Consider the following 24,640-nt stretch of genomic DNA (forward strand, 5'->3'; position numbering starts at 1 on the left):
CAAGCGCATAAAGATCCACACATGATTTTTCATGGCATTTCAGGGGCTTCACGGAGCAGTCCCCAGTCTGTGCCAGGGCCCCACATTAAGACACTTAGCTGGGAAAATATAAAGATGTGTGGGATTTGTAAGGTGTCCGTTACAGGGCAATAAACTGTTAATGCCAAATGAGTCGTAGAGCCTGTAATTGCTAAAGAATGTGAAAGTGTTGGTATCAGTGTGGCCTCTGCAAAGAGGGTGAAACTCTAAATGTGTGACAGGAAGGCAAGTCTGACAAAGGGCATGGCGTGGATCCCGACCCCAGGTCCTCAGACAGCTTCCAGGAAGGACCCAGGGGGGATGGAGGGGTCTTATGGTGTCTGCAGGGCCTCATTGTCCAGAGAGGGGCCCAGGAAGGTGGCTCATAAATGCCAGTGTCCTGGACAGTGTCTCCAAATGTTGAAGGGTTTCATGGTCACATCTTAGAATCTGATTTGGAGAAACCTCAGAAAGAAGAGGCCTGTTTAACTGTTTACTTCAACATTTTCCAAACTTACTCTACTATGAGAGCCTTTAATTTTTCCTTCACGTGGCTGTACTAATAGCTCAAGAAGCATGCCAGGACTACATTTAGGAAAAGCTCTTGAGAATTAGGACCATGAAAGGGCCTTGAGTAATGGCACGCTACTGGGTGTGATATGTGATGCAGGGAGATTAATGGGACAGCGTGTGTGGGAATGGAGTGGCCCGGGGACAGACTAGAGGCTGGGAGGGCCTGAACCACAATAAACCGCAGAGACCAGAGGTACATTTGTCAAGGACTGAGAAAAAAATGTGTGTGGTTTCTCATGGATGACTGTACTGCTACTGTTTTCTTCCCAGGAAATGACCTTGGCTCTAAAAAGAACACTCCACTCTTCATGATAAAATGGCAGCAGTGAAGACCCCCAGCAGAGAACTGAAGAAAGCCCAGGAACCATTTAATAATGTATCGCCCCTCCTTTTGAAGAGCCTAGTGGAGGAGCCCAAGAAAAGAAGGGAAGTGCCCAATCACCTCCTAGAATCAAGTGAGTGGTAGGAACAGACTTGCTTTACGACTCACGACTTTGCAGAGGCTCCAAAGTCCAGAAAGCAGAGTGGAATTTTTGGCGCTGATGTGTCTATATCGTTTTATAGGCTCATAATAGCTTTTATTAAGAACAATGGTTCTATTTAGATCCACTTAACTGATAGATTTTTGAGGTGTGAATTAGTCACCAAGTTCTGCCGCTTCCACTTCCTCAAATATCTTTCCTCTCTGTCCCCACTGCATTGTTCCTCGCCCTCAGCAGGTCCCCAGGGCTATGGTAGTGCTTCCTAACCTGGCCTACTCTCTCCCAGACCCCCCTTCACACCCCAGTTAGTTTCCTTGGTAGAATCCTGGCTGGCTTCTGCCCCCCTCCTGCTGAATACTCTGAGAGGTTCCCCTGCCCACAGAATGAAGTTGCAACTCCTTCGACTGGCATTCAGCCCTCTTTGCTGTTGATCTGAACCAGCCTGCCCAGCATCATGCCCGTGCCATGCCCCTCTCATCCAGCTCCGGCCTCTTCTTGTTACTCCTGCTCCCTCAGCACCTTACACCTTCTTGCCTTTTTCCATGCACATCCTGGGAAGCCTGGTAAACCCTATTGCTATTATGTAGAAGGCGAAGCATTTTGCCTCTATTCTTTTCACTTAATTCGCATGGCATCAACATTCTGTTTCCGCAATACCTTTGGGGAAGCCAAGACTCAGGGAGGTCAAGTGAATTCCCCAGAGTGGCACAGCTAAGTGGAGAGTTCATGTTCAGCTGTTGCAGCCCCGTGTCCAGCTCTCAACATCACTCCATGTTGCTTCCCCCTCATCTTTCAAGGTCCATTGCAAATGGAAATGTAGTATTTGGTGAGGCTCTTTTTTCATTGTGGAACTTGAGTGCAAATTAGTATACTTGACTCTTTCTGGGCAGTAAGAGAAAAATGCTCATTTACATATATTTTATGGCCCTAAAAACAAAGCCTTCACCATTTAAAATATCAACTAATGTTAATTTCAATACTTAAAAAATTACCAGATGACCTGCAGAGATAGTTAGCCTCCCAGAAACACCATCCTAACTCCATCCCAGCCTTTCAGTTTGGCCCAGAGCTGACGACAACAGCAGCTCACCTGCGAGGAGCAGAAACACCAAATGTATCGCCCCCCTGCAGATGCATACTGGAGTCACAGTGGGCTCCGGGATGGGTCAGGGTGTCTGTGGCTCCCAGGACAGAGATACAGCCAAAGCTGAAAGGTGATCATTATAAGAAACTGGACTATTCGTTCACATTGAGGGAGGCAGTTTCACTGGAATAACACAGACCTGGGCTTAATTTTTAACTACCAGCTGTGGGCAAGTTGCTTAGTCTTGCTGGGTCTCGCTCAGCTCTCTTATCTGCAAAATGGAGATAATGCCTGCCTCAGAGAGTTGGAGTGAGCATTACAAACTCTTGCTTGGCTTAAGGCCTGGAGGCATGGAAATGACCATGGAGTGGGGTCTCCGAGCCTTCTCCGCTGTCTCAGCTTGTGCCTGCAAGAAGAGCTGGGGAAAGTTCTGTAGACCTGGGCACTTTTGTGAGCTGTTTTAACCTTGTTCTCAAAACTGAAAGAAAAAAAAAGACATTTATATTACAATAACAGTTTGAGACTTTACTGTCCAGAGTGATAATTATTCAGAGCTTTAAGATTACTCCGTATCAAATAATAGGTATTATGTAATATCCATTTTAAAAAGATTTCTCTATATCACGTGTAATTCTATTCAGAGGAAATAAATAATAACAGTTAAATATCCAGTAATACAATTAAACACTTAGTGTTTAGATTCTTTGAACTGGGCACTTGTTACGCAATACGCAGGCACAGTGTTACAGAACAAAGACAGGCTTGTGCACTTTGTGAGCCTATGTTCTGCTGCAGAGACTGTACAAAACGTGAAGAGCAAATTACTAGGTAATGAATAGTACACGTGAGTTTGAATGTGATGATGGTGCCTCCCAAGTGATTTGTAAGATCAGAGGGAGAGGCACTGCTGCTCATTTAGAACAGATCACCCGTCTCGTTGACAGCTATGTCCTCTCTCTGAGGCTTTCACATGTTGAAATACCCTAAATTAAGAAGAGCCCAGGTTAATGGGACCTTCTTTCCTTTAATGTTTTCTGTCTCAGCTCATGATGTACTTGTCTACATTGTCTTTGCAGAGGTTTATGCAAAACTTCTGAATAATAAGGTTGTACAAGCAAAGCCTGGCATACTGCACTTTGGAGGCTATCACGTAGGAAAACAACACCAGCAGATTCTGGTAGGTGCTTTGAAAGTGGAATCATTGATCATAATAACAAAAGATGTGAATCTCCTGCATCTGTATTACTCATTCACCTAACGAGCAGCTGAAGTGCAGGTATAAACTGGGCCAGAAAGGTCATTCAAGGGTGAGAAATGTTGAAGTTGCATCAGTGTCCTTGGACAAGTTACTTCCCAGTGCCAGAGGCTCCTCCCGGCACTCTATAACTGTAGTGGTCATTGCTGAGTGACTCTTAGAGGCAGGGAGCTTGCTTTGCATCCCACATAATTCAATTCAGTCCTTATACTAGCTCTGTGGACATTGTAATGTTACTCCAATTGCACAGATGCAGAAACCGAGATTCCAAAAGCTTAAATAGTTGGCTCAAAAGCACAGAGCTACTAAGTGGTGGAGACAGACTGACTTTTAGGCTGCCTTCCTCCAAGCCAGTTCCCTCCCAATCCATGCCTACACCACCAGGGAAAGACAGGTTCCTTTCCTAAGAGGCCCCAGCAAGGGCCCATGCCTATGTCAGTCATTCTGGCCAAAGAGATTCTGGCCAGACCTGGGATGGCAGGGGCTAGCTCCATTGAACAGGCTTCAGAAGGGACAGATAAAGCCGACGGTGACTGCAGTCCACCACAGAGCCACGCTGAGGGCCAGTCCTTGCTGGGCCCCTTCCATTGAACTGGAAGTTCAGACTGGAGCGGGTTATGGGTGACTACAGCATTCCTAACTCCCATGCCCAAGAGACCTGAACATTTAAATTTGCTCTATAAACTTCAGTGACATCAACACAATACCCTAAAGTCGCACTGAGCAGGACCTCATAATTACTCCATCTGGGCCTTAGAGCTGAGCCATATGGCCTCTGAGCATGTGTTGGAGTGGGCAGAGGTGGGCTCTCCACGTAGGCCCTGAGACACTGGCTCTGTATGTGATATCACCCTCTGGACTGGTCCCCAGCCACAAGTCTCTACTTTTAAATGTAGTGCATTCTTAAAAGCCATGTCTTAAAGTGGATCATTTTAAAATAGAATTCTGACTGCTGTGTTAGATGCGCAGAGTGAGGAGAGTCACTGAGAGAAACTGGCAAATGGCAAAGCTCCTCAGGAAGTGAGGGAGGTTTTATCAAGCAGCCCCAATGAGCAGAGATGCAGTTTCAGTGAATCTTTACGCATTGAAGTGGGGAGAGAAGATAGATCAGGAGAGGAACCTGTTAGGTGCCAAGTGTCCCCTTTCAGGAAAAGGGTTAGGATTTGAAACTGTGACTAGGAGCTTCACCCATCAACCTACATGGACACATTTCTTAGAACATGGCATCAAAGACCAAGGTCAGTAATACATTCTGGAGCTTACTTTTCCTGGTTTCTAAGTTTGCTGTCTAGATTATGGTGGGATAGATCTAAAATAATTATCGTTCATAAATATTCATTGTTTATAATGAGTAAACAATTCACCACCTGTCTCTAGGCCCCTTGCTCTCCTCACACCCCCACTCCACCCCCACCCTTGGCAACTACAGTCTACTTTCTGTTGGTATAGATTTGCCTGTTGTGAATGTTTCATATAAATGGGATCAAAGGACATGTGGTCTTTCGTAACTAGCTTTTTTCACTTAGTATATTTTCCAGGCTCACTCAGTTTGTAGCATATATCAATACTTCTTTTCTTTTTATGGCTGAATAATATTCCATTGTATGGATGTACAACATTGTGTTTATGCAGTCATCCATCCATTGATGAAAATCTGGGTTTGTGCTTTGGGGCCATTATGAGTAATGAATGATGTTAGGAATAATCGTGTACATGTTTTGGATGGACATATTCTCTTGGCTACATATTGAGGAGTGGAACGTTAGTTTTCTGTGGCTGCTATAACAGATTACCTCAATTTTAGGGGTTTAAAGAACAGACAATTATTCTGGATACCAGAGTCCAAAACCAAGGAGTCAGTAGGGCCGTGCCTGTCCCCAGCTCTTGAGGAGAATTGTTCTTTGCTTCCAGTTTGTCTTGTGGCTGCAGAACTCTAGCCTCTATTTTTATTTCCACATGGCTTTCTCCTCAGATTCCCTGTGTCTTCTCCTCTCTTATCACTAAAAAGACTCTTTCTATTGGACTTAGGGCCCATCTGGGTAGTGGACGATGATCTTATCTCCAGGTCCCTAAGTTAATAACATCTGCAATGAGCCTTTTCCCAAATAAGGTCACTTTCATAGGTGCCAGGTATTAGGGTGTGCACGTATTTTTGAGGCCACCATTCAACTCACTGTTGTTTTATTTGCACTTCCTTAATGGCTAATGATGTCGAACATCTTTTCATTACCTTATTGCCCATGATGTGGAAAAGGCTTGTAGATGAGAAGCCATTTGGGATAGTCCAAAAGCAAAGTGAGAGGGAGGGAGAAGACACTCTGGGAATGGAGGAAATCATGAGGAGGGGTTCAGGGTAAGCAAGCATGCAGCTATTTGGAGACCAGGATGCAATCTGGTTTACCTGGGTTGTAGGGCTTTTGATGGGAGGTAAAGCTTCATTTTGCTAAGGAACAGAGGTCATTTCTGTCCTTTGTATAGCACAGTGCCCGACACACAGAAGGCACTCAATAAACACTTGTGAAGGTACTGAACTTACTTTATTGTGTCAACTAATGGTCGTTGGTGCCAATTCAACACCAACAGGAATCCCCAGTCTGGGGTGTGGTGAAGAAGGAAGCTTTATTCAGTGCAAACAGCTCAGCTGCAATACAGCTCAGCTGTGAGGTGGCAGGACGGCCCCAGGGTGAGGCAGCTCTGCCCTGCTCTGGTCTGCTCCGCCTGCCCACACTGCCCTGCTCCTTTCCCCACCGGCCTGCGCGGCCCCTCTGCTCTGCCCTGGTTCATGAGCCTTCCATTTGTCAGCTCCAGCTCAGGAAACACACTCTTCTGTCTTCCAGAGGAAGAGAAAGTGGTATCTCTGAGCCCCCAGGGTGCTGACTTATATAGAGAGGAGGCCCTGACCCTCTTCCCTGATTGGTCCATACTCATGCAAATGAAGACTCCAAATCCTCACAGTTTCACTGGTCCAAAAGGCACCATCCTGATTGGTCAAAATGGAGTCACTCTGATTGGTTGGTGAAGGCGCTGATGGGGTTATAGCTGTGCAGCCCCAGGTGGAGAGGGAAAGCTTCAGTCCTGCTGGTTGAAATACAGTTCCAGGAACTGCTTTGTAAGGGCTCAGATGGCAAGAACACAGTGCAGGCAGGCAGTTCAGTGCAGAGGCAGGCAGTTCAGGGCAGGCTTCTCCCTGAAGTGTGGTTTGTGTTCCTGTTTAGAAATGACTGCTATATTCTGTTTTTAAAGTTAAGTCCCATTAGCCACCAGGAGCCCTTCTTGGTAGGTATCTTCTTTCTCAGGATCCACAATTAGAAGTCACTTGGCAGGGACTCAGTAATTCCAAATAAATACAGGGTAAAATCTAAATAATCATACTGCTTCTATCAGACATTAAAACAAACAGAAATAGATAAAAGTACAAAATTATTTCATCTTAATAACATTCTGGAGCTCTTAGGAGAGCGAGCCTCCTGTTTCCATCAGCAAAGTTAAGCGGAAGCTTAAGGCAATTACCTTGAGATTCTTGCCAAACAAGGGAAAATCCAACTCTGCTTTTATCTTGGTTTTGCTACAGGAAACTATGCAAATTGCCCAAGAATGGAATGATTGAACATGGCTTTAAAACCATGATAAATTGTTCATTCACATTTGAGCTTGATCCAGATCTGGTTAAAGAAGCAATCACATTTTGCTTGGATTCATATTGAAATCAATGTTTCTATTTACTTTAAAATTTGAAATAATGATGTCTAGTTTTTGCAAAACCAAGATCTCTCAAATTCTTTTTCCCCATGTGTTATGGTTTTGTCTGGGTAACTATATTTATTAATTAAATAATCAATTTCCCCATGAGACAACGGGTGGTGATGTTGCCAGCCTAAAACAAAGTTGTTAGCCTCTACCTCCTTATCTTAGTTAACTTCACAGTCCTTTGACCTTCCTGAAACAATAGTGTTAGTCTTCAGTTTCCTAGTGCAGCATTAGAGACCCCCAGCCTCTCCTGTCTGTGAGGGTGCAGAGAGGTGAAGCCCCAGTGTAAACACGGTGCATCTTCCTGGTGCATCAGTTTCTCTCTTGCTTTAGAGAAATGCATTACACAGCAAAATTTTAGAGTGAAATGCATGGCCAACATGCATTTTAAGATAAAAAACAGTTTAAAGAATTAATAGGCTGTTTGAATTTTGTCCCAGATCCCTGGGGTCGAGTATTAACCTTCTCTGACTGAGAAGCTGTGCCACTGAGGGGAGGTGTTAAAAGACCCAACTTCAAGTCTGAAATGTGGTGTTTGGGAAAACACTATGATAAGTGCCTGGGGTTAAAGGTTAGCCCCCATCTACCCCAAGCCAACACTTCACTGCGGGGTGGGCCTTGCTCTGCCCTGTGGAATCTTCTGAGAGGAGAGAGGAGGGGGCCTGTGAGGAGCAGAGATGGGAGGGGGAGTGGAGAGAGCTGTGCGCAGTACTTAGAGAACCCCTGTAAATCTGAGTAAAAGCTGTTAAACCCATAGTTTGAGTGGGGTTGGTTTTTTTGTTGTGGGAATCAGTTCTGAAAAGCTGAAGCAGAAGCTGAATTCCATGTGGTGCCCTATGGAGGCAGCCTCAAGGTCATGAGGGCCAGGAGAAGGTCAGCCCCCAGTGGACCGGAGATTTTGGAGAGTTTGGGGCTATCTACTGACCCCCAAGATGGAAAGACAGGGTAGGATCTTACACGGTCCTCAAGGGTAACACTGAATTATTCATGTTTTCAAATAAACTCATTATTCATTTAAAATACACTTTCTAAATACTTTCTTCGCCTTCTCAAGGCCTTTCCCCCTTGAATGATTATTATTTTTTCCCCCAGTTTTACTTACAAATAGAAAGGCAGGAATGCAATTGTAGTCCTGAAAGGATATTTTTAACAATTAAAATGTAAAAGTGACCTGCTGATAAAGTACAAAAAGAAATAGGAAGTACAGTTTGGGCTCTGAGCTATGCTGAGCTAGGGGACAGTGGGATGTAGCAGAAGGAACCCTGGGCCAGAGCTGGAGACAGGGTTCTAGACCCAACTCTGCCACGGAACCCTGTGTGCTGTGGGCGGGACCCAGCCGCTGTGTCTTCACGCACTAAATGTCCTCTGGGGCTCAGACAGCAGTCCTCAGTAGCACTAAGATGTGATCGTTAGAGTGTGCAATGGGTACTTATAATCGAAAATTGAGACTTGCAAAATTAACAGAATCTCCAGTGTTCCCAGTATATTTTGGAAGTCAGTCTGGATGTTGACTTTGTTTTCTAAAATGTAGAGAGCAAGTTGTTCATTTCTTGCTTTAGTTTGTTAGGTTTTGTTATTGTTTTAAGTTTTTTTAAACTCATTGGCAAACATGTCCCCAGGAGTTGTGTTAGGAACACTGGTTTGAATGTCCTTGTGAGAAGGATGCGGCCCCTCCCCACCCACCCCCACCCGAGGGTCCTTGGCTGCCATCGTGGCCCCTGCTGTCTACCGTGTGGGACGGGGGCCCAGCCTTCAGTCTCAGCGAGCCTCCGTTTCCCGTCAGATGTCAAGTGAAGGCTGAACATTTTCTTCCTGTTTACGCCCCCGTCTAGGTAAACCTAAATGTCTACATTTTTGTATGAGTCTGTTATTTCTTCTTTTACTGATCCAAATGCATAATTCCAGATCAAGAATCTTTTGAAGGTGAACATGGGAAACGGTAGCCAAATAATAGATCTTGTGTTCTCATCACAGAGTGTTATACCACAGAGTGGGACCTGTGTTGTTTCACTCTAAGGAAGTCACTCAGCATGTTCTGAGTGCTAATTGTTCCTCCTGTGACAACACAGGTGTCGTTGCCTGACTGCTACGTGCAGCTCTCACGTGCAGATGGGTAGTGGGTGTGGTGGGTTTGCCCTGCCACACTCGGGTTGGAGGAGGCATCCTGTTTCTTTATTTTTAAAATCAAAATCCGGCTCAGCCCCTGACCCACAGGTGCTGGCTGGATCTCCAGTCTCCGGGCTCCAGCGCCTGTCCCTTGGGACCAGTCGGGGGCCCTGGGACACCTGGGCCAGCCCAGCGGCTCTGAGGACCCGCCTCTGGTCTTTAGCCTGCAGTGCTGCTGGTTGCAAACTGACTACGCCAATGAAGTTGTTTCTCACTGATCATCTGACCCTGGTGGGAGGTGGGAAGCACAGGTCCCCTCCCCACAGCCTGCTCCCAGGCAGCCTGCTACTCTGCAAACGGCTCCGAGAAGAATTCTGCCGTGCGTGGAAGCACTGACTGGCAAACGGGCAAGGGGCCGTCACACTCAGGATGTCCAAGAAGCCTGACCGCAGCGCCTCGCAGGGAGGCCTCGCAGGCAGCAGCCCTGCACGTGGGCTGGCCGACCTTCCAACAGCTGACAGAATTTTTTTTAAATTTAATTTAATGTAATTTTATTGTCGACAATATTAGAGATACCCCCAAGCTGACGCAATTTTTTGTGAAGTGAAAAACATGGGACCTATGGGGGTCCTGGGCCTTTGAATGTCCTTCCAAAGGATAATGGGCTCTGGGCTCACCAGATTTTCACAGAAATGCCACAAGATATTTCTATACATGTGTCCTGAGCATCCCTCATGCTAACAAGGAGACTCTCTTAAGTGTCAGTGCAGGTGAGCATTGCTGCAGCCCTCCTGGTGGCCACCCCTGGGGTGTGGGCTCAAGTGGAGGGCCCCCAGCGCCCCCCAAGCTCTCCTGGAGTGCGGGTCACTGATTCCTCCAAGGTCAACCTCCCCAGGGTGCACGTTGAAACCAGTTCATGCACCCTTATTTGTTGCACTGTCCTTACTGACTTATTTTAAAGTACATGACAGACAGTGTAACCACTCTTCCCGGTTCTTCCTGAACTCCAACTCGAGGCCATCACAGTCCTCCCCCTGTGACAAATATGGGGACAGAGGTCTCTGTGAAGACTTCCAGAACCTGGAGTTGAGTGGCGACCTCTCCGTCTCCAGGCAGGTGCCACCACCCCAGACTCAGCTCCAGGGGTCCTGGGTCCCAGCACACCTGTCCTCAGCCTCTCCTGGAAGACCGGTGTCCTGGGCGGGGCCCAGGAGCCCACACCTTCACCAAGACTGCCCCTCCGCAGTGCCCCTTGGAAGGCAAGACATGTCTTGGCAACTTTTTTTCATTTTTTAGGCTTTTAACATATTAAAGAGAAGATGTGCCAAAACATGGTCACGAAGATTGTGGGGCTTTGAGAATGTTCACAGGTGACAAATGAGAACTTTTAACAAATGCAGACACTAGTGTAACCTCGCCAAGAAATAACGTCTGAAGTCTAATTGGGGCTTTGATCAATGTGAGGCCTTGGGCAATGGACTCGGTGACAGGACCAGCCTCTGGCCTAGACTTTGGAAACCAAAGGACTCTTAACTGTCCCTTGGCCCAGGTGAAGCCCAAATCCCCAGAGACCAAAGTTCTTGCTCCCCTCTCAAGCAGAGGAAGGAAAAGACCTCTACTCAGAGGCCCAGTAAATTTACCTGGCAGGTGGTCCTGTGTCACAGGGTTGGCCTCCCTTCACCATCAAAGACTCTGACCTTGAAGTCCTTTCAGTTTGCCCAGGGGTGGCTGGAGGCTATGCCAGCCACACTGTTTTTTCTGAAATCTTGACTGCCTATATGGGGGGGAGAGGGGGCGGGCGGCAGGACCAGTGGCATGAATTAGAGAAACTGTGAGAGTCGGTGGGTGGCTGGCTTCTTGGCTCAGTTGAATCACAGGGCACATGGAGCTCAACAGGAAGATAGATACACACTGTAACCTGTCAGGACTGGGAAGGATATGTGCCTGGGGGACCCTGGGAGAGGGTGCAGCCTCTGGTCAAGTCCTTAAGCTGGGTGGCACTTGGGCGTATTTTATTATTCGTTAAATGGTGTTTGTTGTGTTTATTTTATAACTCTTTAAATAGCATATGATGGGTTTAGAAGCTTTTAAAAATTTAAAGAATACATTGTATCTTCTAGAATCCTTCTAGGAGTAAGACAAAGGGTAAGTAATTGGGGAGATGAATGTGCACATGGAGAAAGCAGTGCATTTACTCTGATTGCTTTTTCTCCCCAGCACCTGGTCAATGTCTCCGATGAGGACATACATGTTCATATTTTACCCCCGCAAACCAAATACTTTCAGATCAAGTATGTGAAAAAGGTAAGCCTGTTGGATGGCCCACTCTCTGTGGTGGCCTTTGTTGGGCTGTGGCTTTCTGCGTCACAGGTCACCTTGGGACTGTGTGTGGTGTTGTCACCAGAGTCCTGCTCTCTGAGTGCTCTGGGGCTTGTCCCAACAAGAGCCCCTTTTCTTCTAGGAGCATCGCCTTGTCCCTGGCTTGTCCCTCACAGTCACCGTCACGTTTTCTCCAGATGAGTGGCGATACTATTACGATTGCATCCGTGTTCACTGTAAGGTGAGTCTCTTGAAATCAGGCTTTTGAGGGTGGGGTGGTGCCAAAACTAACATTCTCAAGGGAAGCAGAGAGGTGGAATGGTGGGCATGAAGTTTCCCAGCCCAGCCCCTGGGGTTCCTTGTTTCGCCAGCCTGAGTGGCATGAGGGCCCTTGTCTAGTGGGTTCCTGTTGGAAAAGCATTAGGCTGCTGAGAACTGGGTCAGAGCCACAAGACACAGTTCGATGCAGGTTTCCCACCTGCCCTGGCCTGAAAACCTCATTTATCGTGGTGCTGGGAGCTGATGAAGGCTTTTTCAAATAACTTAGCCATACTCTTTAAGTGCTAGATAAAAAAATTAGCAAGAACCTTGAGCTGTGTTTATAAACTCTGGGGACAGGATCATATCCTGTGTGGGACTGTCCTCAGAGGCAGCCCTGGGGTCTGCGGAGATGTGGGAGCCTGCATGGCCCGACCTCAGGTGGCTGGCCGTGCTATGACTTCATATGAGCCTTTTCTAAGTCCCCTAAGTCATCCTTTGGCCTCCAGCCAGAGCCAGCTCCCATGCCCTCGATCCGTATCTTAAAACGGTCATTGCACACTCGCTCTGCTCTGTTCCAGCCCTAGCTCTTGTAAGTCAAGAAGCCTTAAGGTTAAGTAAATTTAAGTTTTCAAAACTAAAATGGAAGAGTATGCTTTAGTAACAAATGAGCTTCAATTTTTTAAAAGGAAAAAAAAAACTAAAACTGAAAATAGAATATTGCTTTCTGGAGGAATATTCTGTACCAAGAACACAAATCCCCACCCCAGGCATCATGAGAGCCCCAGCACGGTTCTGGCTCTCGGTGGTAATGCTAAAAATACCTCGAATTTATGCAGTACTTTCTCCCTTTTCAGGCCATTCTCAAAAATGCCTCAGGGAAAGGCAGAATATCCCCATTCTGCAAAGGAAGAAGCAAGGCCTGCAGAGGTTAAAGGTCATGCCTAAGGTCGTACTCCATGTAGGACTAGAGCAGGCCTCTGCTCGCTTCCAGTTCTGTTTCCCATCTGCTCTGGAGCAGCCGGTTCTGCTGGTTCCTCTTTCTCTCAGGCCACCGAACACTGTGCTTCCCTGTAACTTCCTAAAATAGAGACAGACAGCTACTGTCTTCATACCTATGTGAAGGCATTATTATCATCAGCTTTCCTGCATAATAGTGAATATTATTTTAATGAAATGTATTTAAAATTATTTATACTTTGTTTATAGCTAAGAAAAACCACTATTTTAAATGTTGTATTTAAACACTGAGGTTTCTTAAAAAATACTTTTTCTAGAAATATTTCTAATGATAGAAAACAAAATAAATTAAGTATCTACAAGTTGGTCTTTAAAAAATTCCAGTCTTCTATAAACTTGACTTTTTTCCCTTTAATTTTAGGGTGATGACACGTTGCTGATCCCCATCCATGCCTATCCTGTCATGAACACACTGGACTTTCCCTCATTTATAAATCTATCCAATGTCCTACTTGGTGAGAGGTGAGTTACTGAAATGAACTACCTAATGTCACAGGGTGTGAAAAGTTAAAAGATAGTCACATACATAAAAACTTAGATTGTGTTTTTCCCAGTAGAAGGTTAGTTTTCTAGCCGAGTTAGACCAGAACTGTAATTACAAAGGGAAAACAAGCAAACAAACAGTCAGAATACTATAAGGAAAGGGGATTAATTTGGTCATTTAGCTGCCGGGTGCTGGGTGAGTGCTCAGGCAGGGCTGGGCTGGGAGTTTAAGTCAGGTGGCGGGAGCCTGGTGCCCCTGTCATCCCCGTCGTGGCCGCTGGGCCTTCTTTCTCAGCTGGCTGCTCTGCATGGGGCAGGGCAGCTGCCAGAAGCTCCAGACACTGTTGGCAGCAAGGGTGCTGGGAGGGGCTGCAGGAGTTGGGGGTATTTAAGCAAAAGTCTCAGGACTGCGTCTTATTGGACCAACTTGGAGCTCGTGCCCATCCATTAACCAATCTTTTTAAATGAAGCGGGAAATGAATGCAGAGATAACAGAGACAAAACGTCACTATAGAAGCCAATTTTCAAATTCCTTCTTCTTGTTGGGAGAATAGTTGATGATTCCAATTGTGATTTAAGATCTGTCTTGTGTTTTCAGTAAATATGTATTAAATATCTACTCCCAGCCATAGTGCTGTCTGTCCGTAGGGATATAAAGAAGATATATATTGAGCTGTTAGATACCGAGATTTAATGGCCATGCCATTATACGAAATACTTTTCCACTGGTTGGGAAATACATGCTGTCCCGAGCCCTGCCTCCAGTCCCTCCACCCCAGCTTCCTGGCCCCTGTCTCCTGCCATCCCCTCACCTCCCAGCGAGTCAGCAACTAAGTTGTTAATACCTAGCAGTTTGGGGGGTGGGGAGGCACCCGCAGGACCTGGCTCCAGCCTCAACTTTCCATTCTAATTGAGTCCTGCCTGTGAAGTCCCAATGGAATAACCAAAGGTTCTGATTCTGAACGCCTTAGAGTCCAGAGGGGCTAGACCCATGCCACCAGTTAATTACGCTAATTACTAAGTGCTGTAATAGAGGCACATATAGGGTCGTGTGCAGCCCAGAAGAGGGAGCACAAAACTGGAGAGATGGGGAAAGTCCTCACTCATGTGAGGGTGACATGGTTATCCTGGAAGGACACCGTGGGGTGGGGAGTGAGGATGACATTCCTGGCAGGGAAGTAGCATGTACAAAGGTGTGTAGCAGCAGAGAGCATGGCCTACACCTTGTAGGTGCTGAAGGGCCACTGAAGGATTTTAACCTGCCCAATGGCTGGCAAGCACTAGATGCCTCGTGATGTAGGCCCAGATGGTGAGCAGAGATTTTGGGCCTCTGCAGGCAGAGACCAGTTCAAGTCCCTGCGGGCAGCACTGAGCAGGGGAGTGGGTTACAAGTCGCTAGAGTTAGAGGCAGGGGCAGCTGAAGCCCTTTGGAGGTGGTGGGAGGACTGGTATATATGAGTTTCAGGACCTTTCCTTCTTAGTACCATCTGTTGTCCCTGAGAGAAACCCCCAAGTTTAGCTCTGGAGCAGTGGCCTTGGTTGAGCTGTTGTGTGCCCCTCTTCTCACCCCCACACCTTCCCATGAGCCTCTGACTACCATCTCTGTGTGCTCTATGCACAAAAGAATATATAATAATCTGTAGAAATTCAAGAATAATAAAAATAATATAATGAACAATAGTTTTAAGACATAAAACATTACCAGCAACTTTGCAATCACTATTCTGAATTTTGTGGTAATTATTTCTTTGATTTATTTGAAGAGTTTTGACACATACGTATGTACCTCTAAATAACACATTGTTTAGCTTTGCCAGTGTTTGATCTTTATATAAATGGAATCATGCTGTACGTAAGTTCTATTGTAACTTGCTTTTTTTCATTCAGTATTATGTTTTGGTGGGTCAGCCATGTTCATCTATATAACCGTAGTTCACGGCTGTAGTGTCTTGCTGTATGGATTTACCACTGATATTCTGTTCCGCTAATGGGCCTATGAGCTGTTTTCACTGTTTTTTCTTTGCCCAACACTGCTTTTGTATATCTTTGTATATGGCCTGGGGCACATGTCCTAGAGTTTTGTGTGGCTATATGCATGCAAATGAAATTGCAGGTTCAGCACAGATCGGTTGTTACTGTCTAATGTCAAATTATTTTCCAAAATAATTTCACACACGCACCTGCAGCATATGAAAATGTGTTTTCCTACATCATCGCCAACAGTGGGTGTTCAGACTTTTACATTTTGGGTGACGTCTATTCTTGGCTCCTCGTTCTTCCATTTTCTGTTTATTTGCCCCAAAACATTCTGCCCGAGCTCTATCCCAGCCCTTCCTCACTTCACCTGGTCCTTCTCAGTACCAAGTGCTCTGTACAGGAACCCCAAGGTTCACCTAACAAAGGCCAAGCCCTCCTGGTGGGGCCCACACACTCTATGCATTTTAGGGCCAAACATAGCCATTTCCCTTAAATGGGCGAATATAGAAACTTTTACCAAAATTGAAGTGGCAGGAAACAACTTTCTAGTTCATTCTTTTCTCCTTCCTCCCCTCCCCTGCCCTCCCCTCCTCTCTCCTATACATTGTTCTCTTTCCTTTCCTTCCTTCTTTCCCTCCCCCTTCTTTCCTTCCTTCCTTCCTTCCTTCCTTCCTTCCTTCCTTCCTTCCTTCCTTCCTTCCTTCCTTCCTTCCTCCCTTCCTCCCTTCCTCCCTCCCTCCCCCCTCCCCCCTCCCCCCTCCCCCCTCCCCCCTCCCCCTCCCCTCCCCTCCCCTCTCCTCCCCTCCCCTTTCCCCTTTCCTTTCTCCTTTCCTTCTGTCTCTCTCTCTCTCTTTCCCTCCACAAATTACTTTTTGTTTGCTCCATAAACCAGGCTTATGAAAACAATGCTTTAATATGCTGGCGAAAATGATATGCCCTAAAATGCAGACATCAGTCTTGGTTCTTAAAACACAAATCTGTCAACCTCCCTAGAGGCCTTTCCGGAGCTATTTTGAATAGAATTTTCTTCATTTGTAATCCGAAAGAACATTTCAGCTAAACAGTTTATTAAACTGAGTTATTGTGTATAATGATATAATATATATTTTTAAATCTTTCAAACAGTAAGCATGCTACTTTTTCCCTGACGACCTTCTGGCAGCCAGCAGTGCCTTCCCAAGACTTTATGTACTTTACATAATGGGTTTTTACCAACTTGTAACTACCCCAGCCATCTTAGGCTGCATTCAATCCAGAATGCCTGGTAGCCCGGTGAATACATGAATGAGTTTCACATGAAACGTTCCCTCCTGATCCTAGGCTGCCTTGGGGATTGAACATATCACTTGGGTAGATTCTTTATTCAGCATTTATTCACTCAAGAAATCTTTATTGAATGCCTACTATGTGTCAGACACAATGTTAGGTACTGAGGTTGCGGAGATGATTAAGACCTGATATCATGATTAAACGGACCATTGTGATTTCTAATTCAGTGTATTCTGAGGAAGGACACCTAACCCAGCTCAGTGTGAGGGGAGTTAGGGGTAGGTGGGCTGAGGCAGCTCAGACAAGACCTGGGCTCAGACAATTGGGAGGGATATCTTGGCTTCTAGAGGAGAACCTGTCTGAGTTGTGAAGGATGACTAGAAATCAGTCAGCAGAAGGGAGTGGGGTCGGGGAGAACAAGGGTATCTCAGGTAGTGCTGTCGCTTGGACAGTCAGAGGTGCAAAAAGGCACAGGTGTTTGGGCCTGTCTAGAATATGTGTGTGACTGGACATGGGGCAGGGGAAATAGAAAAACAGCTGAGCAAGATAGGATTTGCTGGGATGTGTAGATTTTACTGAGGCTATCACTGAAAGATTTAAGCAGAGAAATGGCACGGTCATGTCTACCTTTTAGAAAGAAACCTCACTCTGGTGCCCCATGCAGAGAAGTGGAGGGCGATGGGCAGGACTGCTGTGGTGAGCCAGGCACAGGACAGCAGAGCACTTGGAGCACCTGGACACTTCAAAAATAAGCAGTGAGGAGGGTTCTGGTCAAGATGATGGTGTAAGTAGTGCGGTACTCAAATCCTCCCACAACCACATCAAAATTACAACTAAACTACGGAACAACCCTCATTCAGAACCACCTAAAATCTAGATGAACAGAAGTCCTACAACTAAGGATATACAGAAGAGCCACATCGAGACTGGTTGGAGGGGCAGAGATGGGCACGTCCCACACCCACATGTGGCGGATAAAAATTGGGAGGGATATCTTGGCTGCAGAGATCCCCTCTGAGAAGTAAAGGATACCAGCCCCACATCAGGTCCCCTAGCCCAGGGTGCTAGTGCCAGGAAAAGAAGTCCCCATAACATCTGGCTGTGAAAACCAGCAGGGATTGAGGCTAAGTGAGGCTGAGACTTCTGAAGTCCCAGGCAGTTCCTCTTAAACGGCCAACACATGGACTTAGACTCACTGGCTCTGAACTCCAGGTCTAGGTCAGCAGCTCAAAGGCACCAGGGATATACAGGGAGGAACTGAATTGTCTGGCATCAGGGTAAAGTCCAAAGGGGCAGCTTTCTCCCAGCCATAAGTCCTGGCAGAGGCCATTGTTCCTTTGATGAGCCCTCCCCGCACAGAGCCAGCAGATAGGCACCATGTCTGAATCTCCATCAACCTAACATTGTTTGCCTTTCCCTGGTGATTCCCTGAGACCCTGCCCCACCTAGCCTGTGGAGCGACTTCAAGCTATTTCCAGTGGCTTTTCCATTACAAATGGCCTGTCTTGGCTCAAGCTTCAGACTTTCCTAAAATCTCTCAAACAAGTAACATCTGGCCTCAGCATGCCCCATAACTCTCGATAAGTGGCCTCAGGACCAGCACTAGGGGCAGCCAGCCTTGGTTCATAGCTTGGCCTCTCCTGGGCACCTCCAAGCTGAGCACAAGCAGCCATCTGTGGATAGCTCTGTATCTCATACCAGGTGGCCATGGCCAAGGCACAGGTGGCAGCTAACCTGGCTGCACCTCCTAGGAGGCCTCAGAGCCAGCACACCTGGTGTACAGCTTCAAACCACATCAAAGCACCACCCAAACACTTCCACTGAGGGACACACTCTGGGATGGACTCAGCAGGCACCCAAGCCCTGTTGAAAAGTCCTGCTTTATGGGGTTGGCCCCTGGACAGCTGATCCCCAAAGATTACCACAGCCAGTCTTTGCAGCCAGTCTGCCTGGGGGTAAAACCCTCCCATTGAGGTGCCAACAGCAATCAAGGCTCAACTACAATAAGAGGGTATACACAGCTCACATGGAGGGCACACCTGGAGTGACCAGGGAGGCTTGTACCACTGGGCCCTACAGGATACCTACTACATAAGGCCAATCTACCAAGCCCAGGAGGCATAGCAGCTCTACCTAATACATAGAAACAAACACAGGGAGGCAGCCAAAGTGAGGAGACAAACATGTCCCAAAAGAAAGAAGAGAATAAAACTCCAGAAAAACATAAACAAAACGGAGACAAGCCATCTGCTAGATGCAGAGTTCAAAACACTGGTTATAAGGATGCTCAATGAATTTAATGAGAACTTCAACATTGATATAAGAAACATAAAAATGGAGATAGAAAATAAAAAAAGAATCAGAAATGAGGAACACACTAACTGAAATGAATACATCACAGGGAATCAGCAGTGGAATAGATGAAGCAGAGGATCAAATAAGAGATTTGGAAGATAGGAAGCAGAAATACCCAATCAGAACAGCAAAAATAATGAAGAATTTTTAAAAATGAAAATAGTATAAGGAGTCTCTGGGACAACTTTAAGTGTACCAATATTCACCTCATGAGGGTGACAGAAGGAGAAGAGACAGAGCAAGAAATTGAAAACCTGTGAAAAAATAATGATGGAAAACTTCAGTAACCTGGTGAAGGAAATAGACATACAAGTCCAGGAAGCACAGAGAATCCCAAACAAGATGAACCCAAAGAGGCCCACACCAAGACACATCATAATTAAAATGCCAAAGGTTAAAGACAAAGAGAGAATCTGAAAAGCAGCAAGAAAAAAGCAGTTAGTTACCTTCAAGGGAGCTCCCATAAGACTGTCAGCTGATTTCTCAACAGAAACATTTCAGGCCAGAAGGGACTGGCAAGAAATATTCAAAGTGATGAAAAGCAAGGACCTACAACCAAGATTACTTTACCCAGCAATGCTATTATTTAGAATTGAAGAGCTTCCTAGACAAGAAAAAGCTAAAGGAGTTCATCACCACCAAACCAGTATTACAAGAAATGTTAAAGGGAATTCTTTAAGAAGAAGGAAAAAAAGATTAAAAATATGAATACATATGATACATATCTATCAACAATTCCTTTAAATGCAAATGGTTTAAATGCTCCAATCAAAAGATACATGGTGGCTGAATGTATATCAAAGTAAGATCCTTACATATGCTGTTTACAAGACACTCCCTTCAGGTTGAAAGACACACACACAGAATGAAAGTAAAGGGATGGAAAAATATATTTCATGAAAATGGAAGCAAACAAACAAAAAAGCCTGGGATAGCAATACTTATACCAGACAAAATAGATTAAAAAAAAAAAAAAGCAGAACAGAAACAGACTCATAGATACAGAGAACATTTTGATGGTTGCCGGATAGGAGAGGCGTCAGCGGGGGTGGGTAAATAAGGTGAAGGGATTAAGAAGTACAAATCTATAGTTACAGAATAGTCACAGGGATGAAGTATAGCATAGGGAATATAGTCAATATTGTAATAAATATAACTATGTATGGTGTCAGATGGGTACTAGATTTATTGCGGTGATAACTTAGTAAGTTATATAATGTCTAATGACTAGGTTGTACACATGAAACTAGTATAACATTGTATGTCAAGTGTAATTGAAAATAAAATTATTATTTAGAAAATTTTTTTAAAAGCAATGATTATAAATATTTAAATGTAGCCATAGGGCCTTAGGTCAGGTTTCTTAGAAGCAGAAACAATGTTCATTGCACATGATTTATTAGGACATAACCCTTAAAGCAGTGAAGGGTAGGGATGGGGTGCCCAGCCTCCATCCAAGGGCACTTCTTTGGAGAAGGTCAAGGTGAGAATCATCAGCCATAACACTCCTAGACCTGCTGATGGGTGCACCAGCTGGTGAAGGAGAGTGCCAACAGCATTCACTACAAATCTATAGCAAGAAACCTGGTCTTGGATTTACACACCCACTTGTCAGCACACTCCATCAGGCTTTATCTGGCTCTGGAATTGTACTTACATGGAGTGATGGTATGGTTTTCATGAATAGTTGAGCTGATATAAGCTGTCACCTGGCAGAGATGATAATTTCCTGGTGGGTTTTATCAGGATTGGGTAGTTCAGGGCTGATATACAGTAGGTGAACCATCACCAGGATGCCTTCCCTCACCAGGACAGGAAAGGAGGCCTGGGCAGCCTCTAGGATTCCTATTGGGTCACACCAAGAAGTGGGTGGTGGGAGTGGTCCTGCCCACATGAGAACAATAATGAGAGTTCATTGTCTGTAGAAAAAATTTAAAAGACAACAAAACCTACTAGAAGTCATTCTGCTTTTGAATATTGCCATGCACCAACAATTCTAAATATTATCAGTGATAAAATATGTCTCCCTACAAGCCACTGCTTAGCAGCATAAGAAGGCGCGATCACCTGGTTTGTGATCGCCGTGTCTCACTGTGGTCTCCAAGCTTGCTGCTCTCATGTTCATTCCTACCAGCGTTTCGTCACCCGCATGGCCCATTGGGCCTTCTTCCTTGGTGCTGACATGCAGTCAGCTCCTGCTCTTTCTCTGCCTCAGCGCGAGGCCCCTCCCCCCATATGCACAGGAATGCCTTCTTCAGAGGCTGCTTGGGAGTTCAGGCTGTGGGACCAGAGCCAGATGTGCCTCTGAACACTGCTTCTCTAAGGTTGTCCCAGCTTCTTGGCAGCTTCTGAGTCCAACCTCACCCATTTCTCCTACCTGCCCCACCAGACAAGAGGGTAGCTCCAGTCAGCACCTCCTCAGCTCCACCATCCACCTGTCATTGTCTTCAATAGATGGGACGCCTGGCTGCTTCCAGCTTTGCCCCGGGCTGGTTCTACTCCCCTCTTAGCCCCGCAACCTCAGTCTTTCCCTTTGTACCTCCTCAACAGAAAGCTGAAAGCCTGGGATGGTTTCCTAAGGAATTTTTAGATTGTTGGAAGGGAACCAAGATGTGGTCCCTCAATCCTCATTCTTGTCTGTTGAAAGCTACTTTATAATCCTCAACTTGTCATTGCTCCATGATTCACTCATTCACTCACTCACTCACTCACTCACTCATTCACTCAGTCATCCATCCATTCTGATATTGGCCTGTTGGCTTCCAATTTATGGCTTCTGATTTAATTAAACTATGACCTACTTGATTTGATCCACATGGATGTGGCCCCTACATTTCATTTTTTAAAAAACATTTGAATTAGCCACCAAAGTTTAAAAATCCAAAGATTTCACATAAAAATTTAGGTTTTCGGTATACAAAAGAGGAAAATCCAGCAGTACTGGACCCACATTCTTGGGTGATCACAATGAGTTCAGCTGGGATGGAATAGAAGCACCTCTTTAGAGGGCAGTGCCTTGGCCAGCTCGCCACAGTCCCCACCACTCCCTATCACCTCATGCTAAGCCCTCTTCACTCATTTTTGTTACCTGCCTGGCCCTTAAGGACTTTCATTAAAGAAACTGAAAAGGAGACAAGGAAATATAATGTTGTGTTTAACAGCATGGACCACTGAGGCTCTGGAGCCATTCTGCCTGGATTCCAGTTGAGGCTCCACTTCATGATGGCTGTGTGACCCTGCGACATGACGACTTCTTTGTGCCTCTCAGAATCCTCACCTGTAAAATGAAGTTCATAAGCTTACCTACCTTGTAGAATTGTTCTGAGAATTAAATGAGTTAAAATGGAACTTATTGTTAGCAATAATAGTTAAAAGTTTTTAATATTTAGTAGTAAAAACAGTGCTTAGCATATAGTTAGTGATTTATATTAGCTATCATCACTGTCGTCATCATTGTCATCATCACCACCAAAGAGACTTTTGCCTAAAGAATGCACAAATGAGACCCAGCCAGTTTGGTTGACGCATTAACAAAGGTCGACAAGATATAGACTAGCTGCAATGAGAGGCTTGGTGTGGGAAGACTAGCAGCCAAGTTGAAGGTGGTCTTCCAACACTGAGTGACTGGGCTGATGGCAGAGGGGGACGTGAGGCCCCCGAAACAGCCTGCCAGAAACTGCACAAGCTTATGGCCCAGTGGCAGTTCCACAGAGGGACAGAGCAGGGATTGGGAGGGATATTGCCTGTGGCTGCAGGTCTAGGATGAAGAGCTTCTTTGTCCCGCTATTTACATTTTTAAAAAAGTTTTGAGATATCCACATCTTATCACAAAATTTACTAATTTAAAATGTACAATACTAGTTTTAGTATATGCAACAGTCACCATCATCAATTTTAGAACCTTTTATGACCCTCGAGAGAAATCCCACACCCACGCCTTATTTTCCCTCCAAATTTCTCAGCCTCAGGCAAATTCTAATTTACTTTCTATCTCTTTAAGTTTGTCTACTCTGGACATTTCATCACGTGGTCTTTTGTGACTGACTTCTTTCACTTAGCATAATGTTTTCAAGGTTTATCCCACTTATAATGTGTATTGGTGCTTCATTCCTTTTTATTGCTGAGTAATATCCCATTGTGTGGGTGGACCACATTTTACTTTTCCACGCTTCAGTTGATGGACATTGGGTTGTTACTGCTTTGGGCTATTTTAAATAATGCTGTTATGAACATTTATGTAGATATTTTTTCAATTACAGTTTACATTAAATACTATTTTGTATTAGTTTCAGCTGTACAGCATAGTGTTTAGACAATCATGTACTTTACAAAGTGTTCCTCTCAATGTTTCCAGTACCCGCCTGGCATCATACCTAGTTATTAAAATATTATTGACTCTATTCCCTGTGCTGTGTTTTACACCCCCATGACTATTCTATAGCTACCAATCTATACTTCTCAATCCCTTCCCCTTTTCACCCAGTCTCCCAAACACCCTTCCCTCTGGCAGCCATCAGCCTGTTCTCTGTATCTATGCGTGTGTTCTGTTTAATTTGTATTATTCTTCAAATTCTACAAGTACGTGAAATCATATGGCATATGCCTTTCTCTGACCGACTGACTTCACTTATCATAATACCCTCTAGGTCCACCCATGCTGTCACAAATGGTAAGGTTTCATTATTTATTCTGGCCAAGGAATAGTCCATTGTAGTAAATGTATACCACTAGGTTTTATCCACTCATTTATTGCTGGAAACTTGGGCTGCTTCCATATCTTGGCTATTGTAAATAACACTGCAGTGAACACAGGGGTGCATATAATTCTTTCAAATTACTGTTTTGGGTATATATTTATATATATATATATAGTCTCTAAAAGTAGAATCGTTAGGTCATAAGGCAGCTCCATTTTTAATTTTTTTGAGGAACCTCCGTACCGTTTTCCACAGTGGCTGCACCAGTCTGCATTCCCACCAGCAGTGCACAAGGGCTCCCTTTTCTCCGCACCCTCACAGCGTGTGGTGTTTGTTGATTTATCGATGGTGGCCACTCTGACCGGTGTGAGGTGATATCTCGTTATGGTTTTAATTTGCATCTCTCTGATGATTAGTGATGTCGAGCATCTTTTTCCATGTCTACTGGCCATCTGTATGTGGCCATCTGTATGTCCTCCTTGGAGAAGTGTCTATTCAGGTCCTTTGCTTATTTTTTAATTGGATTGTTTGGGTTTTTGGTGTTGAGTTGTATGAGTTCTTTATAAATTTTGGATATTAATCCCTTATCAGATGTATCATTGGAGAATATGTTCTCCCATTCAGTGGATTGTCTTTTAATTTTTTTTTAATTGTCTTTTTATTTTGTTGATGGTTTCCTTTGCTGTTCAAGACATTTTAGTTTGAAATAGTCTTATTTGTATATTTTTTCTTCTGTTTCCCTTGCCCAAGGAGATATATCAAAAAAAGGTTGCTAAGAGAAATGTCCAAGATTTTACTGCCTATGTTTTCTTCTAGGATTTTTATGGTTTTGGGTCTTACATTTAAGTCTTTAAATCATTTTGAGTTTATTTTTGTATATGGTGTGAGAAGGTAGCCTAGTTTCTTTTTCTTTCTTTCTTCCTTTCTTTCTTTTGCATGTATCTGTTCAGTTTTCACAACACCATTTATTGAACAGACTGTCTTTACCCCATTGTAT

At 44.9% G+C, this 24,640-nt stretch overlaps 1 protein-coding gene across 1 annotated transcript in view; it reads left to right on the plus strand.

Moving 5' to 3' along the window:
- The first annotated feature begins 793 nt into the window (after positions 1-793).
- CFAP221 (cilia and flagella associated protein 221) overlaps positions 794-24,640 on the plus strand; it is an 85,295-nt gene continuing 61,448 nt past the window's right edge. The window contains exons 1-5 of the mRNA XM_016209810.2: positions 794-1,046; positions 3,234-3,334; positions 11,483-11,569; positions 11,727-11,825; positions 13,224-13,324. Coding sequence (XP_016065296.1) covers positions 908-1,046; positions 3,234-3,334; positions 11,483-11,569; positions 11,727-11,825; positions 13,224-13,324 — 527 coding nt within the window. The 5' untranslated portion in view covers positions 794-907. The remainder of the gene's footprint in view (positions 1,047-3,233; positions 3,335-11,482; positions 11,570-11,726; positions 11,826-13,223; positions 13,325-24,640) is intronic.

The sequence above is a fragment of the Miniopterus natalensis genome, chromosome 8 (assembly GCF_054644295.1).
Source record: "Miniopterus natalensis isolate mMinNat1 chromosome 8, mMinNat1.hap1, whole genome shotgun sequence".
NCBI classification, from domain to species: domain Eukaryota; kingdom Metazoa; phylum Chordata; class Mammalia; order Chiroptera; family Miniopteridae; genus Miniopterus; species Miniopterus natalensis.